This window comes from Pistacia vera, unplaced genomic scaffold, assembly GCF_008641045.1.
Source record: "Pistacia vera cultivar Batoury unplaced genomic scaffold, PisVer_v2 Contig283, whole genome shotgun sequence".
Classification (NCBI taxonomy): Eukaryota; Viridiplantae; Streptophyta; class Magnoliopsida; order Sapindales; family Anacardiaceae; genus Pistacia; species Pistacia vera.
The window spans coordinates 1,114,770-1,133,702 of NW_022196094.1; the positions used below are offsets into that span (position 1 = coordinate 1,114,770).

At 33.8% G+C, this 18,933-nt stretch overlaps 1 protein-coding gene and 1 pseudogene across 1 annotated transcript; both read right to left on the minus strand.

The window, feature by feature from the left end:
* Positions 1-3,009: 3,009 nt before the first annotated feature.
* LOC116134158 (beta-amyrin synthase-like) lies at positions 3,010-5,889 on the minus strand (the record flags this gene model as incomplete). Its single annotated transcript, XM_031419842.1, has 13 exons — positions 3,010-3,135; positions 3,235-3,318; positions 3,405-3,485; positions 3,605-3,782; positions 3,860-4,050; positions 4,190-4,246; positions 4,366-4,464; positions 4,570-4,692; positions 4,795-4,914; positions 5,008-5,121; positions 5,210-5,401; positions 5,510-5,676; positions 5,817-5,889. Coding segments are annotated over 13 exons (1,605 nt in total), but the record flags the coding sequence as incomplete, so codon positions are not given.
* Positions 5,890-6,580: 691 nt separating this feature from the next.
* LOC116134123 lies at positions 6,581-11,579 on the minus strand (annotated as a pseudogene).
* Positions 11,580-18,933: the final 7,354 nt, after the last annotated feature.

An 18,933-nucleotide genomic window follows, 5' to 3' on the forward strand; every position in this document is an offset into this window, starting at 1 on the left:
TTTATTCATTTATTCTCTAGTGCTGACTCTTTCTTTCTCTTTATTCTAAGAGAATTAGTTCTTTTCTTTATCTTTATTCTTAGAATGTTTCTTTCTCATTACTCATATTTCTTTCTTTGATGATTAAACATATAAACATATGCATATGGATGGCTCATGCCTAGAATCTTTCTTATATGCACTCATGAAATGCAAATATGCTATGTTGCATAAAGTAAGGTTCTCTACTTCTGCTCATGCTTCTCTTAGGCATTTCATCAAACAATATGTGTGCATACAAAACCCTACTCTAACTATAGTTCTACTTCTTTCTTAACCATCCAAAATTGGAGTTCAACTCCTTCAAATCATCACACATCCTACAAAGAAAACACACTTCAAATATTCCTCTCAAATTCTTCAAATTCTATCCATACTTCTACCAAATTTTATCAACACAATCCACCCTTCTCATGGTGGAAATCTCTCAATAAATCAACATTGAACTCATTCATAAATCCATCAACTCATTTCAAACATAAAAACTCAAGCATTAATCACTCTATACATCATTCAATCATGCAAATCACAACTTAGGTGGATTTACTTACCTTATACTCAAGTAGAATCCACTTAAGCTCTCTACTCTTGATGGCTTGATGCTTTCTCTTAAACCTTAAACACCAACTTAGTAAGGATCCTACTCTTACACTAATAAAAATTCACATCTAGAGTAAGGATTCTTACCTTTAAGTGCTTAGGATCAACTTGTATCAACTTCTAGTCAAAAGCTCTCCAAAAATCGTTGGAAAATTGAATGAAAGCTTGTGAGAATTGAAGGATGGTGGTGTCCTATGGTAGGTGGGATTTTTTGGTGTTCTCTTTCCTTTCTTCTTGGTGTTTATCTCCCTTTGTGGTTTTAGATAAACCCCTAGAGCGGATGGCTGTTTGTAGGCTTGTTTCTTTTGTTTCCTATTTTTGGGGCATGTCCCAAAACAGGCTAGTCGCCTTTTATTAGGCCTTTGTACATTCTTCTCTTTTTTTAATATGATTACTTACTTATCAAAAAAAAAAAAAANAGTTTTATTTTAAGATTGAATCTTGTTTAATTTTTTTTGAGGTTTTTTATTCTGATGAAAAAAGACATGAATCTTATGATTTTGTTTTGTGTTTGTTTGATTCTGTAATTGGTTGAAAACATTATTATCAATTTGACTTTAGATATAACAAATACATTTATATAATTAAAGGGCAACTTGATTAACACTAATCATTAATATATTAATAATGGTATTTTTATTATTTTATAATGTAATTAGTTGGCTAAGTATGTTATAATAATAGTTAAATTAAATCTAGGTGATCTATGCCAATAATTTAAATGTCAGGAAATTGATTAGCAAATTATATAAGTTTTTAAATTCACTAAAATGATTTTAAATATAAGAAAATTAACACAATAAAATGATTAATTAATTACTAAAATAATCTTTTAATTAAATCTAATTGTTACATCTAAAAACGTGATAACTCAGTCTTTGTAATTTTATTAATTAAAGTTTCATCAGTCTTTCTTTATATGTATCTTACCATCTATTTTTACTTGATAGCTATGATATCCAATTATTTCAAGAGATTAAAGAAAATTCTAGCAAAAATTGTGTTTCTTTATGAATTGGATGTTATTTTCAACTCATTTGCTCAAGGTTTTGTTTAAGGTTTAGTGGTTTTTTTTTAAGTTTTCACTAGTTGTTTGGCAAACAATGGCGAAGCCGTGGAGGACCCCTTGAGCAAAAATCCTAGCTCCACCACTGCATTTTAGTCTCTTTAATTTTTGTTTAGTAAAGTCAAGGACACATTAATTTTGAGAGAACTATTAATTGAAAATAATGATCAAACTAATTAAAATCTTATGATAATATATGCACTTAATTAACCAAATGCATGAATTAACTTAAATAAATTATAATAATCCAATAGATATATTTCTATATTTGTTTTTGGTAAGTGTATAGTGTTAAAATAATTACAATGCATATGTCGTTTGTATAAATATTTTCAAAACTCTTATCAAATTATCCAAGAAAAAGTTGATAGTATATAAATATTTCCAAACCTAACACATACATATCACATCACATGTGGACACTCGTTCAATGATGTTTCATGATATACACGTTTATTTTTTCGTTCATCTCCCAACTAATCACCATTGTGATCGATTGCTTTTGAATATATAAAAGATGATAATATTTTTCTTCATCGTACATCCGAAACAATAATTTCCCCAACTAATTTAATCTAATGTTATTTTTCTTCCTTGTACATTTCAAACATTATTTTCTCAACTATTTATGAATTATTTCTCGTTCATATCATAGCCTTCCATGACCATATTATAAATATGGCTATCATTGAAATTTTAAAAGCTAATAAAACTCTACAGCACTCAGAATTTGATAGGAGGTTGAAGGTCCTTGGCTGGAATCCTAGCAAATGATATTGTCATGTATTAATTTAATTAGGGTATTATAGGGTTGAAGTCTTAAAGATTGGAGAGGAGTATTTGGCTATTCTATCATAAATAGACTTCTCAGTGTGAAACTTAGAAGGAAATTGGAATTTCGGAAGAAATTTGAGAGAGAATACTCTGTTATTGCTTAATTGGTAAAGTACAAAATGATTGAGCTTACTTTTATATGAAGAAGTGAGTGAACGAGAGAGAGAAGAATAGTAAATAGAAAGTAAAGAGAGAAATGACATTGTTTCCTCCTTTTTACACTTTTGTCCTTAAAATGAAAAGTCAACCTTGATAGAATTTTAGGTGGGTCTGACTCTTCACCTAATAAGACCTTGTTGAATGGGAGGATTACCCCTTCTTATAAACCAGTAGGTTTAAGTGTGCCTAGTCGGTGTAGGACTCCAACACTCTCCCTCACGGTCAAGCCCATAAATTAGGTCATGCATATTATTAGTGATAATACTAGTAATTATTTATTAATTAATTATAACTTTGTGGAGTCTGATTACTCAAACAACAGTCCTGGAAGGCAATGGAACCTGCCTACGGTATTCAGCAAGAGCCCACAGTGGGTGTATGTTCCTATAGGCTCCGTAATGTTGCATGCAATTCTTATTAAATACTCCAGTAATTTCCTGCATTATAAATAAATTAATTAATCAAAACATTTGGAAATGAAAGTTTATCTGAACGTTATATATATCATCCTTAATTTGGTTTAACGAGTATTGTACCTGTTGGGGAAAGTCACCATCTTCTAGTTGAGAATTGATTAACACCTTAGCTGCACGATGGAGAGGAGTTGGGTCTCTTTCTGCCTGTATGATAATCCATGAGATATAATAAGTGGTATATAAAAATGTATGTATAAATATAATTAATTACATGTTTTATGAAAACTGACCTGTCCGGCATGAATTAGACCCATCATAGCCCATGCAGTGTGAACCAAATTTGATCTGTTTCCTTCAAGAGGTATGTATTTCTACATCACCAAGAGCAACGGATACATACGATTAGTTGAATGGTAGTTGGAGTTGTAATACACATTAAGAAATCAAATACAAATTAATACGTAATTCATGAAGTATAAAAAAGTGTAACCTTTTCTGGACAAGAACGATAGCTCTCTCCCCAACCACCATCGTCTCTCTGTGATTTAAGAAGAAAATCAACACCTTTACGCATAGCTGGACAATTGTTGTAAGTCTTGCCTGCTTCTGCTAATCCTCCAAGTGCAAACCATGTACCATATGTGAAGCAAACTCCCCAACATCCATACCTATATATATGTATTCATAATATATCATGCATATATAATATGTACTTGCAATTAATGTATAATTAAAACAATTGTACCATGAACCATCAGGCAATTGTACTTTTTCCAAATAGCGAACTGCATTTGCAATAAAATGTTCAATCTCTTTCTTCCTATGCCCTGGATATAACTTCTTAAACAAAACTAATCCCTTGATAACCGATGACGTGCACTCAACATACTCATGCTCGATCATTGTGTCCTCAAAAAAATCCGTGGGATTCAGCAGCTAAACAAAGTTACATAAGAAACGTCACTACTACTCATTAGTATAATTAAAAACAAATTCAAAAGATCAAGCCGAATACTCTAATATAATTAAAAATAACAATATATATGTACACAAAACAGTCATATTAACAACTTACTTCTAACCACTGTTGGGCTCTGGCTGGCTCCCAGGCGGATACTCCTCCATTTTTGCTCTGTAGTAAGTCAAACATTGGAGCTTTTAATGATATATTAGACACAAGATTAATTTTTTTTTTTTTTTTTTAAATTAGAAGACTTTTTTTAACAAAATTATTGCTAGCTATATGTGTACCTGCAACGTTAACAGGAGATTTACAGAATCATATAACCTCTCAGGTTCCATTTTCTCACCAACGATTTCTGGTGGCATCATGGAGAAAAGCAGGCAACACTAAAAAATAAAAGAAATGGACAATATCTATAGTGAGATATAGGGCGATAAAGAAATAACTTTAATTTGTTTGATAAAGAAATTTATGAATTAGTTTATAAATACCTTCAAACCTTCAGCAGTACAATCAGAAACTTGCCATCCATGATCCTGATCAGAGAAAGTCCACGATCCCCTCGAAATATGTCGATACATTCCCTTGAAGTCACCAGAAGGATTTTCCTTCCCCTTAATTTCCCCCCCCCCCCAAAAAAAAAACTCTTACATTATCAAATCCAAGGAAAATTCAATGGAACTAATTTTAGGTTCATCTATTAAATGTTAAATTACCTGAGAAGCCTTGATAAATTCGTGTCCTCTTTTAAGTACAGGTCCTATTTCATCAGCGAGATCACTAGCAAGCAAAGCTTGAATAGCGAAACCGGTATCCCACTCCTGGCTTCCAAAAGTCTGCATTTGTAACAATGTCATGAATTTATCAATATAAAATCAAAGCTAGAAAGTATTGAATGTGATGATATATACTAATTGTTAAATAAGTACCTGCATCTTCATTCCATCTTCAGCAACCCATAAGTAATCTGGAATTCTAGCTAGATGTTTCTTGAAATATTCCCCATTTGGATCTTCCACCCAACAAGCTAGCATGCATAAAACCTGTGTTTGTATAATTCAATGAAGAGAATTAGAAATGTGGATGTACAGAATAAAAATTTGATGCATATCTAATGAATTGCAATTTGACCTTTTCTACACATCCCATGGTGATGTATCGACTATTCTCATCTTCATAATGAATGTGCTCCATTGCTACTTGAAGTGCCTTCTCTCTTATCAATTTATTAAAAGGCCAATGTGTGAGTAACGGCTCAGTTAATATATATAGACTGTCCCAAATCAAGTCTTGAATCCAAGGATGGGGATGGTAAAGATCCTCCTGCCATTAACAATTTTGTATGGTATATATATTAATTATTATAATTTATTAATAGATCAGAACATATATATTGATTTATTGTTAAGCACTGTAAAATTATAAACTCACCTTGGCACATGCATGGCGTACTCGACTCCAATTAATTTGATTGTAAGGTTGACTGTAGAGCTCTTCTCTTAATTGTAGAGTGAGAGGTGTAATAGGGGCGACAAATTTCTTGCCATATAAATACGACATTGGCATGTACACCGTACGGAAATAACACCACACTTTGGCTGCATTTGTGAAGAATTAATTATAAAGCTATGTATTCAATAAATAAACAATTAATTAATATTGCGAACCGAAGTGCTTCTATAGGACTGCCCTGCCATGGTTCAACTATCAAGGAAGAGGACTAATTAAGCAAACTTACCTGGATGCACTGGGAGAAAGGAAGGCAGGATCCAAAATTCTGGAGGCATTGGGTTGGTTCCAGACNGGAAGTGTGAAACATGTATATAAGTTTATTCCATTTCATGGTTGTTGTTTCTCAGCATGTAACACAGCTATAGAGCGTGGCCCAAATTGATATATATAAATATATACCAATAATTTGAAGGTGCGTGGAAATCCCATTTTATGGAGTGAATTAATTACTGTTCTTGTGCATTTACTGTTGAGGGTGAAGTGACACAGCATTGATAATTTGATTAATGGACTCATATGAAGACAGAAAAGGGTATAAATCCTTGATGACACTGTTAAATGCCGGCTAGTCGGGCTAAAAATCAAGCACATATAGTTCATTCATTAACCAAAAAAGCCAAAAAAGAAAGAAAAAAAAAAAAAAGGTTTTTAAATAATTTTTTTCATATAAATTGTATAAATTCGCATGTCTATATATTATATATACAACTCCCGCTCAGTTGAAGTGTTCCAACAAAATCAGGTGGACACATTTGTATTTATAATGATATAATGCTTATTATTATTATTATTATTATATTAATTAATAAATCAATAGAAATAGTCATCTAATTAATTATAATTAAAGATATATCTGAATATTACTATGTATGTTCTCCGCCCCATTTATATCATTTAGTGTGAGGAACAGGAACAGGAACAGGAACATGAACATTTACACATAAGGCACAGTTATTACAACACAAACCATATAATTAAGAAAAGATATAGTGATACTACTAGTATTTATTTATTGATTAATTATAACTTTGTGGAGTCTGATTACTCAACAACTGTCCTGGAAGGCAATGGAACCTGCCTACGGTATTCAGCAAGAGCCCACAGTGGGTGTATGTTCCTATAGGCTCCGTAATGTAGCATGCAATTCGTATTAAATACCCCAGTAATTTCCTGCATTATAAATTAGTCAATTAATCAAAACATTTGGAAATGAAAGTTTATCTGAACGTTATATATATCATCCTTAATTTGGTTTAATGAGTATTGTACCTGTTGGGGAAAGTCACCATCTTCTAGTTGAGAATTGATTAACACCTTAGCTGCACGATGGAGAGGAGTTGGGTCTCTTTCTGCCTGTATGATAATCCATGAAATATAATAAGTGGTATATAAAAATGTATGTATAAATATAATTAATTACACGTTTTATGAAAACTGACCTGTCCGGCATGAATTAGACCCATCATAGCCCATGCAGTGTGAACCAAATTTGATCTGTTTCCTTCAAGAGGTATGTATTTCTAGATCACCAAGAGCAACGGATACATACGATTAGTTGAATGGTAGTTGGAGTTGTAATACACATTAAGAAATCAAATACAAATTAATACGTAATTCATAAAGTATAAAAAAGTGTAACCTTTTCTGGACAAGAACGATAGCTCTCTCCCCAACCACCATCGTCTCTCTGTGATTTAAGAAGAAAATCAACACCTTTACGCACAGCTGGACAATTGTTGTAAGTCTTGCCTGCTTCTGCTAATCCTCCAAGTGCAAACCATGTACCATATGTGAAGCAAACTCCCCAACATCCATACCTATATATATGTATTCATAATATATCATGCATATATACTATGTACTTGCAATTAATGTATAATTAAAACAATTGTACCATGAACCATCAGGCAATTGTACTTTTTCCAAATAGCGAACTCATTTGCAATAAAATGTTCAATCTCTTTCTTCCTATGCCCTGGATATACTTCTTAAACAAAACTAATCCCTTGATAACCGATGACGTGCACTCAACATACTCATGCTCGATCATTGTGTCCTCAAAAAAATCCGTGGGATTCAGCAGCTAAACAAAGTTACATAAGAAACTCACTACTACCATTAGTATAATTAAAAACAAATTCAAAAGATCAAGCCGAATACTCTATATAATTAAAATAACAATATATAGTACACAAAACAGTCATATTAACAACTTCTCTCTAACCACTGTTGGGCTCTGGCTGGCTCCCAGGCGGATACTCCTCCATTTTTGCTCTGTAGTAAGTCAAACATTGGAGCTTTTAATGATATATTAGACCAAGATTATTTTTTTTTTTTTTTTTTTAAATTAGAAGACTTTTTTTAACAAATTATTGCTAGCTATATGTGTACCTGCAACGTTAACAGGAGATTTACAGAATCATATAACCTCTCAGGTTCCATTTTTCTCACCAACGATTTCTGGTGGCATCATGGAGAAAAGCAGGCAACACTAAAAAATAAAAGAATGGACAATATCTATAGTGAGATATAGGGCGATAAGAAATAACTTTAATTTGTTTGATAAAGAAATTTATGAATAGTTTATAAATACCTTCAAACCTTCGCAGTACAATCAGAAACTTGCCATCCATGATCCTGATCAGAGAAAGTCCACGATCCCTTCGAATATGTCGATACTTCCCTTGAAGTCCCCAGAAGGATTGTCTTTCACCTAATTTACCCAAAAAAAAAAAAAAAAAAAAAAAAAAAACTCTAAAATTATCAAATCCAAGGAAAATTCAATGGAACTAATTTTAGGTCTCTATTAAATGTTAAATTACCTGAGAAGCCTTGATAAATTCGTGTCCTCTTTTAAGTACAGGTCCTATTTTCATCAGCGAGATCACTAGCAAGCAAAGCTTGAATAGCGAAACCGGTATCCCACTCCTGGCTTCCAAAAGTCTGCATTTGTAACAATGCCATGAATTCATCAATATAAAATCAAAGCTAGAAAGTATTGAATGTGATGATATTACTAATTGTTAAATAAGTACCTGCATCTTCATTCCATCTTCAGCAACCCATAAGTAATCTGAATTCTAGCTAGATGTTTCTTGAATAATCCCCATTTGGATCTTCCACCAACAAGCTAGCATCATAAAACTGTGTTTGTATAATTCATGAAGAGAATTAGAAATGTGGATGTACAGAATAAAAATTTGATGCATATCTAATGAATTGCAATTTGACCTTTCTACACATCCCATGGTGATGTATCGACTATTCTCATCTTCATAATGAATGTGCTCCATTGCTACTTGAAGTGCCTTCTCTCTTATCAATTTATTAAAAGGCCAATGTGTGAGTAACGGCTCAGTTAATATATATAGACTGTCCCAAATCAAGTCTTGAATCCAAGGTGGGGATGGTAAAGATCCTCCTGCCATTAACAATTTTGTATGGTTTATATTAATTATTATAATTTATTTAAATAGATCAGAACATATATATTGATTTATTGTTAAGCACTGTAAAATTATAAACTCACCTTGGCACATGCATGGCGTACTCGACTCCAATTAATTTGATTGTAAGGTTGACGGTAGAGCTCTTCTCTTAATTGTAGAGTGAGAGGTGTAATAGGGGCAACAAATTTCTTGCCATATAAATACGACATTGGCATGTACACCGTACGGAAATAACACCACACTTTGGCTGCATTTGTGAAGAATTAATTATAAAGCTATGTATTCAATAAATAAACAATTAATTAATATTGCGAACCGAAGTGCTTCTATAGGACTGCCCTGCCATGGTTCAACTATCAAGGAAGAGGACTAATTAAGCAAACTTACCTGGATGCACTGGGAGAAAGGAAGGCAGGATCCAAAATTCTGGAGGCATTGGGTTGGTTCCAGACCAGTCATATACACCAAATATCTACAACAAACAAAGAAAAGAATAATGCACAAGATATCAAGAATAAATTTTTTTATCAATGAAATAAAAGTGTTATTATGTTTCATTTAGACAAATATTTAAATGTAAATATTAGGATCCCAGCCCGACGTAACCAATTGAACCGGTTCAACTTATTGTTCATTTATTAAAGTTGATTTTTATATTAATTCATCACTTCGTTATGTCACTTTAGTATGGTATATGTTATATTAACTTAAATTTATTTCTGAATTTTTGCCAAGATTGAACTAGTGAGAGAAATCGTTACATATGATAAGACATATATAAAAAAATGAAAGGACAAATTAATATATAAAGTGACAAGTACCGAAAGCCAAGTCTTTCCCCAAGAAGGAATGTGGGTTGCACCGCCACGGTCAAGAATCCATTTTCTCGCTCTTGCACAAGCATTATCTTCACCACCATCAGGTCCTTCTCCAAGTATACGCATGCATATGTAGCTAAGCACTGTACAAAACATGATGCTGTGTCCTTCAATATGGAATCCCCACCCTCCATCTTCATTCTGATGATAGTATGTGTACCGGAGGATCTCCTTCCGATATTCTGCTGGGAATACACTGTTCAAATGCCCTGTAATGTAAGTGCACATCACCAATGGTTGAAGGAAATATAAAGCACCAGCATTTTCAGCTGGCCAATGGCCGTCCGAGGCTTGCAAGGCTGAGAAGAAATGAACCGCTCTCCTCAACGACGTCGTAGCTGTTTCACATGTTATTTCTTCTCCATCTTCCACCTTTACTGCTGGTATTGTTTGTTTGAAGTTTCTCTCTCTAAGAAACTTAAATTTTCCACACAATTGTAAAAACAAACAACATTTAGAAACTGAGAGATATTTATATTACAAAAAGGAAGAGAAAGAAAAGATGATATATTTCTTAATTCTAATAGTTAATGTGAATATATCACTGGTTAGATAATTTATCTATTGTCGTTTATTAATTAAGTTCCCTTTTTCGTTCTTTTGCCATGATAAATCAATAACAATGGTCATTTATGTCAAGTCCAGATCATTCATTAAAACAAAAGAATACATAAAGCCAAATTAAGATAATTGCAGCTTCACCAGACAAGTTGCTGCAACGTACAACACATAAAGTAATAAAAGTCTACTAGAGGAAGATCTTATAAAAAAGAGGGTAGTGATATAATTAATAAAATCCATTTGGCGTGCTCCACACAATTTATATAAGTTTCCAGATTAACTAGGGAAATTTAATAAATGTTCAACTAATTAAACTATCATATAGAGTCGATTACTCTTGATAAATAGGTTTAGGTATAACCCATTTCCAAAAGTTAGTTCAAGGGGGAGGGAGCCCAACCATATCAAATTGACGATATGGAACAAATATAACTTCTAACATCCTCCCTCACGTTCAGTGTGCACGGCCAGGGTCCAAACCTAGCTTCGCCCCAAACAAACTTGACTTTGATATGATAAATTAACTTTGATAGAACTCGCTCCCAAAAGCTAGTTCAAGGGAGGAGGGAACACAACATCATATATACCTACTAAATTGGTGATGTGAGACAAATACAATTTTTAACAACTATAAAGCGAAACATTCTATAACTTGAAGTTAATTAATAGAAGAATATAATTTCACTAGCCGTCCCTCCCGGTTATAGGATCATTGAATGCATTGAGAATATCTTAAGGCATTTAATTAATTTGGCATTCAATTTTAGTAGTACTGCAAGTGATTCAATAAGTTGGGACTTGGCTTAAGACAGAGATAAATTTTGTGAAGGAAAAGAGAGATTAAAAGAGACACACGGTACTTATATAAAGAGAAATAGAATGGTGGGTACCATTACCAACCTGCATCCGCCAGAGAAGATCAGCACAGGGCTTGACCCGAAACCTGTTTTTGTAGAAATTTTGACGAGCAGATTCAACCTCAGCTCGCTCCTCGGGAGTCCCTGCTTCAGGATCAAACTCCCATGTTTGCCTTCCCACAAAGTTGTTTGTGCTGTAAAGATATGGATCATTGCCACCCTCTGCAATCTTCAACTTCCACATTATGTATATATGCTTCTTAACTCTTGCACCTATCTTCGTTTTGCATGCAACAATAATAGTTGGTGATTATAAACTTCATGCATATATTAATATCAAATATATAGTCCTTACAAATCAATGACTTACAAGAGTCCTTACAAAGTATGCAACAATAAAACATTGTTTGTGATCTAAATATGGGCTGCCCAATTTAGAAAAAAGGAAAAAGGAAAAAGAAAAAAGAAAAAAGAAAAAAGAAAATATCATATTGTATACTTTGAATAATGCCTAGATGGTATTAAGTTGTTATCGGTCACAATCAAACTCATCTTAAATAATTATGTAGAGAAATCTTAACTTGCAGGCGGCGTTACGCGTATACCATAGTATTAAAATCACCTGAAAAATAAAAAAGATTTTAAATATTTTTGTATTATATATATGCATGTCCATATTAGAATCTTCTTTTCATTTGAATTTCTATCTAAATGAAAACAATGATGTAATTAGTAATGTATGGGTCAAAAATCATATTGACCTGACGAGGTCTAATAACGAAATAAACATATTACAGTCCAGTGCCTTAGCCCAATTTTGGTTGAGTTTATACTTAAATCCATCTTGTGAACTGCTACTCTGTGAGTTGGGAACATGTTAAGTTAAATCGAGTTCCAATCTATTGGGACAGTCCCAGAATATGAATCATAATCCTATTTACTTTCCACGTCAATCAAATACATAATAAACAAAAGATCATGTGTTTTAATAAAGCATAACTAATATATTGATAAGGATAATTAAAGTTTACAATGGTGGAGCAGCTGTCCAATATAGAAGTGCCAAATCTGAGAAAAAAAAACAAAAAAAAAAAAAAATTCCAGTATAAATGAACTCAGAGGAACCTTCAAAAATATAAAAGAATAAATTATTATAAAAATCTTTTGCAACAAATTCTGGCCATAGATTTGGCTGGAAATGACCATATCAGCGCACGACTGACCAATCCATTTGGTCGTACGCCATTTCGGTGCCTGTCGACTACCATTTGATAGTGGTGGCTGGCCATCGACTGTCCTCTTGGATGGCTGGGGTGCTTTAGTTAATTTTTAAACTTTTATTGTGGTGCTGTTCACATAAATTAACAAATATAAGGGGCTAAAAAATAATCTAAATATTTTAAGAAAATGTATCAAACAACTATTCTGACTTAAACACCCTTTTCAAAAAAGATACCAAACAACTATTCAATATTTTATCTAACTCTGAAATAATTTTCAGATATTTTACGAAACATATTTTCATATTCAAATCCAATTCGATTTAACTCAACTTAAAACATTTTTTTTCAGAATAACATTTTTCAAAAAGTGTAACAAACAGTCCCTTACATTTTCATAGAGTCTTTATTTTCTTGATTTTGACATAAGGTTCAACATTCTACATAAGTATAGAAGAGCTATCTTTCGGAATAATCCATTGAATTTTTTCTTAGTGCAAAGTTTAGACCACATAAAAAACATGATCGAACAATGTAGGAATATCTTATTAGATGTTTTTCCATTTTTTTCACACATAACATACCAAGAAGAAAAGAGATTCATTTTAGAATTCAATTCCAACAGTATTTGCCTAGCTAGTAGTCTCCCATTAGCCAAAGTTCAAATAATTTGGAGAGTAGTTTTGCCTTCAATATCATTAATTTTTAAATTGTTTGAGTTCCTTGTGTGGACTATGAGTCATAAAAATAGATATATGACACAAGATTTTTTGACAGCTTAAGTGAAACAAGATAATCAAGTAGTATTCAAAGAAATGAGAAGATAATATGTCACAGGGTGTTATGTAATAATATATAATAGATTGGGGCATTGAAAATTTCATGTATTTTAGAGAAATGGGTCTTGGTTAGAGCATGTAAAACTTCACTTCATTATTGGCCCAAGTCCAATTTTAGAATGACTACTCAATTAATGGGCAAGAGCTTTTATGTTCACTAATATTTAATAGTGATGGGTATACCATTCTTTTTCATAAGCATAAAGTTATACTAACATTTTCCATTGTTATAAATGAGATAAATAATTGTTGAAAAGTGTTAGGTTTAGAGTGAAAACAGAGAAAAGCGATGAAGAAGAGATGAGTATTTTGGAAATTTTTCAGTTGTATATTTCACTTAACGAGTACAAGTTACAGTGAAGCTTTCATAAGCTATAGTATTGAGTTGAACAGTAACCGATATCTAACGGAAGTAACTACTACTTAACAAACTTAACAGAGACTTAAACAAACTCCTTTACTAACATCTTCCCTCAAACTAAACTGGGAAAGATTGTGACATTTGTACTTGCTGACATTTTCCCTCAAAATGAATTGGGAATTGTTGTACTTTTACTATCATCTTCCACTTTTACTATCATCTTCCCACAAACTGAGCAGGAGTTCTTGTAAGCTTAATTTCATCACAGGTAATTGATTGTCAATCAACATTAAAATGAACTCTACACCAGCAGCAATTGATCTCAAGTGAAACTTACTGCATTTGCAAACATGAACAGCAAATTAATTACCATCAACTGAACATTACAGCAGTGGCAACTGATCTCAAGTGAACTGACATCAAATAACCACTACACCAGCAACAACTGATCTCAAGTGAAATTGACTACATTTTCAACATGAACAGCAAGCTGATTACTATCAACTGAACACTACACCAACAACAACTAATGTCAAGTGAAATTGACTACATTTTCAAACATGAACAACAAACTGATTACCATTAACTAACCACTACACCAGCAGTAACTGATCTCAGTAGTAACTGATTATCAACAACTTGATCAAACTGTCATCAGGCAATTAAGCATCCCTTTTAACAAACAAATTGATTGCCATCAAACTGAACACTTTACACCAAAGGCATATGAAAGTGACCTGATCACACCAATACCTTTAGTGAGCTGCAGTTACAGATTTGAACATTGTAGTATACATCCAGTACTAAATATGAATATGATTATCACTTCTATTTATCTTTAGTTGATTCAGGAAGAGATTCAACTGTACTAGCAACAGTTGTAACTTGTAGTTTGTTTCTAAGAAGTTCAAACCTTGAAGTAGACAGAGATTTAGTGAATATATCAGCTGTTTGATGTTCAGTAGGTACATATTGAAGTTTCACATGTTTGGAAGCAACTTGTTCTCTTATATAGTGTGCATCAAGTTCAATATGCTTGATCCTAGCATGAAAAACTGGATTCGATGCAAGAGAGCCAACACTCTAGTTATCACACCAAATAATTGGGATTTCAGGAAGATTCAAACCAATTTCAGAGAATAGACTTTTGAACCAAGCTACTTCTGTAGCTCCTTGGGCAAGGGCTCTATATTCAACCTCTATAGAGGATAGAGACATTACTTTATGCTTACAAGAGCTCTATTGCAGCAAATTTGAGCCAAGAAATAAGCAGCAGCCATTAGTGGATCTTCTGTCCTGAATACTCCCTGCCCAGTCAGCATCGATGTACCATTCTAGGTGAAATCTATGAATTTTACTGAACTGAATTCCAAAATTTGTTGTCCCTTTAAGGTATCTAAGAAGTCTTTTACAAGCTTGCTAATGTAGTTGAGTAGGAGCCTTAAGGAATTGACTCAATTTATTGATTGAGTAGGCTATATCGGGTCTTGACAAAGTTAGATATTGTAGGGCTCCAATGGTGTTTCTATAAAGTCCTGGATTATCAAATAACTCACTGTCCTCAAAGGTTAATTTGTTGCCTATAGCCATCGGTGTAGAACATGCCTTGGCCTCCATCATTCCAATTTTTACTAGAAGATCTTTGGCATATTTTTCCTAACTCATATGAATGCCTCAGTCATTTCTAAGAACTTCAAAGCCTAGAAAATATTTTAGGGACCCAAAGTCTTCAAGGCAAATTCAATGTTCAGTTTGTGCATAATTCTACTCACAAATGTAGCATTACTACCAATTAAGAGAATGTCATCTACATAGACAACAACACAAGCAACTTGATCATTTTGTTTGTAAATAAATAGACTAGAGTCAACCACAAAAGTTACAAAGCCCCACTTGAGAAAGGCAGCTCTAAGCTTATCAAACCAGGCTCTCGGGGCCTGTTTTAGGCCATATAGTGCCTTGACTAGCTTACAAACATGGATAGGATTTTTGGAGTCCACAAAACCTTGAGGTTGAGACATGTAAACTATTTCACTTAGCTCACCATTAAAGAAGACATTGTTTACATCTACTTGTTGAATATTCCATCCATAGGTGACAGCCAAGCTTAGCAAAACTCTAATTGTAGATGACTTAATGACTGGACTAAATGTCTCTAGGTAATCAATTCCAGGAGCTTGTTGGAACCCCTTGGCCACTAACCTGGCTTTGAACCTTTGAATTGAACCATCTACATTATGCTTAATCATGAATACCCATTTGCACCCAACTATATTCATGTGAGGCTCAGCTAGAACTAGTTCCTAAGTATTATTAGTGAGCAAGGTAGTAAATTCACTGTGCATGGCTTCTTTCCAGGCTGGATGAGAGAGAGCTTCAGAAACACTTATTGGTTTAGTTGTGTCAAGGTGTGATGTGACTAGCATTGTTTTATGAAGTGTGGTTTTGGATCTAGTAAGCATGGGGTGAGTATTTAGAGGTTCTGGAGTAGCAGGTAAGGTAGCTATAGGCTGAGTATTTTCGAGATGGTTAGTGGAGGGAATATGAGGTGAAAGTTAGATGTCAAAAGGTAATTCAACAACTATTTGAATACTGACAGGAAGGGGATTTGAAGTAGTGTGATTGGAAGACTGTTTTACAAAGGGTAGTTCAATAGCTAATTGAATGCTGTCAAGATAGGGATTGGAAGTAGTGTGAGTGGAAGGCTATTTTTCAAATGTTAGTTCAACAACTAATTGAATGCTATCAGAATGGGGATTGGAAGTAGTGTGAGTGGAAGACTATTTTTCAAATGGTAGTTCAACAGCTAATTGAATGCTATCAGGACGAGGATTGGAAGTAGTGTGAGTGGAAGGCTGCTTTTCAAATGGTAGTTCAATAGTGAGTTGAACAGGTTTAGGAGAATGACTAGGCAGTGTTCTGGAACTTGAGGGAATGTGAGGTGACATATTCATAGTTGTGTCTTGATGATCTTGTGATGTAATAGGACAATTGAGTAAATGTTCTTGTGACTCAGTAGGTGTGGTAAATAAATGTTCATGTGATTCAGCATGTGTAGGTGAAGCAGAGGAAACAGTAAGCAATTGAAAAAAGGAAACAGGGGATTGATTAGCAGATAAATCAGAATTATAAAATGATGATGCATAAGTAGATTTGTTATTGTGAGGAGATGAAGAACATGTAGCAAAAGGAAAGCTAGACTCATCGAATTTAACACTAGGACAAATATAAAGTTTGCCATTAGAATCCAAACATTTGTATCCTTTGTGATTTAAACTGTAGCCAACAAATGTGCACTTGGTTGTGTGAAAATCAAACTTGTGAGCACTATATGGTCTGGTAAATTGATAGGTTGCATACCCAAATACTCTAATAATGGAATAGCTGGGTTTTTATTTAAATAAAACTTCAAAAGGAGAGCAGTTTGATAGAACAGAAGTGGGCAATCTATTGGTGAGAAAAGTGGCAATTTGAAAGGCAAACCATTAGTATTTCAAGGGCATATAGGCTTGGGCTAATAATGTAAGGCCTTGTTCCACTATTTGTCGGTGTTTTCTCTCGACTCTTCCATTTTTTTGGTGAACGTAGGGACATGGATGTCTAAAATGAATCCCATGGTCAAGAAAATATGAAGCTAGACTTCTATACTCACCACCCCAATCAGTTTGAACAGATTTCAGGACTGTATTGAATTGTCTCTCGACTAACTTATGGAGCTATTTAAAGATGGCTTAAGTTTCAGATTTAACCTTCAAAGGAAAGATCCAAGTAAACCTACTATAGTCATCTAAGAATTGAATGTAGTACCTAAAGCCTTCAGGAGATGGGACAGGTGATGGTCCCCATAGGTCAGAATAGACAAATTCCAATGGTTTATTAGCTCTAGATTTAGATCTAGAAAGTTGGACTAACTTAGTTTTCCAAATTGACAGCCTGTGCAAAAATCAAAAGTACTTTTGACAGAATAATTTATCTTTAATTAATGTAAAATTTTGGCAAGAACATGTGCATTGGGGTGTCCTAACCGTCTGTGCCACAACATACCGCTGGGTTTTTCAACAGGAATGGATTGAAAAGTATGCATTTCATCATTGTCAACAACTTCATTACACTGGATACAAATGTATGAGAATTAAAAGCAGCATTATTCTTATCAATATTATGGAAAGTACAATCTCTACTAGTATTATTGTGCTCACTACATTGTGAAACAGAAGATGACAGAAACTGATTAGATATAGGAAAATCTTGAGCAGAGGAATTAAAAGCTGAAACTGGAGAGGTGAGAGAATCAACAGGAAGGTTTGAGGGCAGTGAAGTATCTGGAATTTGAAGCTGATATAGTCCAACCTTAAGCTTTTCTTGAAGAATGACAATTTTGGATTGCTTGTCCTTTACAACATAATGATCAACAAAGAATTCAACTATAACACTATTGTCTCTAGTAAATTTAGATATGCTTAACAGGTTTTTAGTAATGTGAGCCACACATAACATATTTTTAAGGTAAAGAGATCTAGAATTGCATGGTAATGAAGTAAAACCAGTATGTGAAATAAGAAGTAACTCACCATTGCCAACTTGGAGCTGCTCATTGCCAGTGTAGTTAGACTATAGTGTTAGCTGAGACATATATGATGTTACATGGTCTGTGGCTCCCGAGTCCATGTCCCATGATGCATTTTGGATAGAAGAGGGTGTAGCAGTGTAGTTGACAAGATGAAATGGATAGTATTGTGACTGTGTTTGAGATAGAAAGACTTGATTGTTGGCATTGGTCCCACCAGCTTGAGCTCTAGTGTGTACTTGAGACTGTCCTGAGTGGGAGGGAGCTGCAGTGGAGAATGCAGTCTGAGGAGGATGCTGCAGATTAGTATTAGGATAGAGAGGAGAGGAGAATCCAACTTGTGTAGGCAATGGAGAGCCTATATTGTGGCCAGGATGAAACTGATGAAAATTTTGACAATGTTGAGGATGTTGCGATCCTTGAAACAGTCTTAGAGGTCTGGAATAACCCTGACCAAAGCTTGCTCTGTCAAATGAATTATATCCTCTTGTAAAGTTGGCATCGAATCTATGATAACAGTTTAAGGCAAGATGGCCAACCTTGCCACATACTTGACATATAAGTTTTCCTCGGCCTACTTCTCTCCCACTCCCTCGGCCACTAGTAAATGG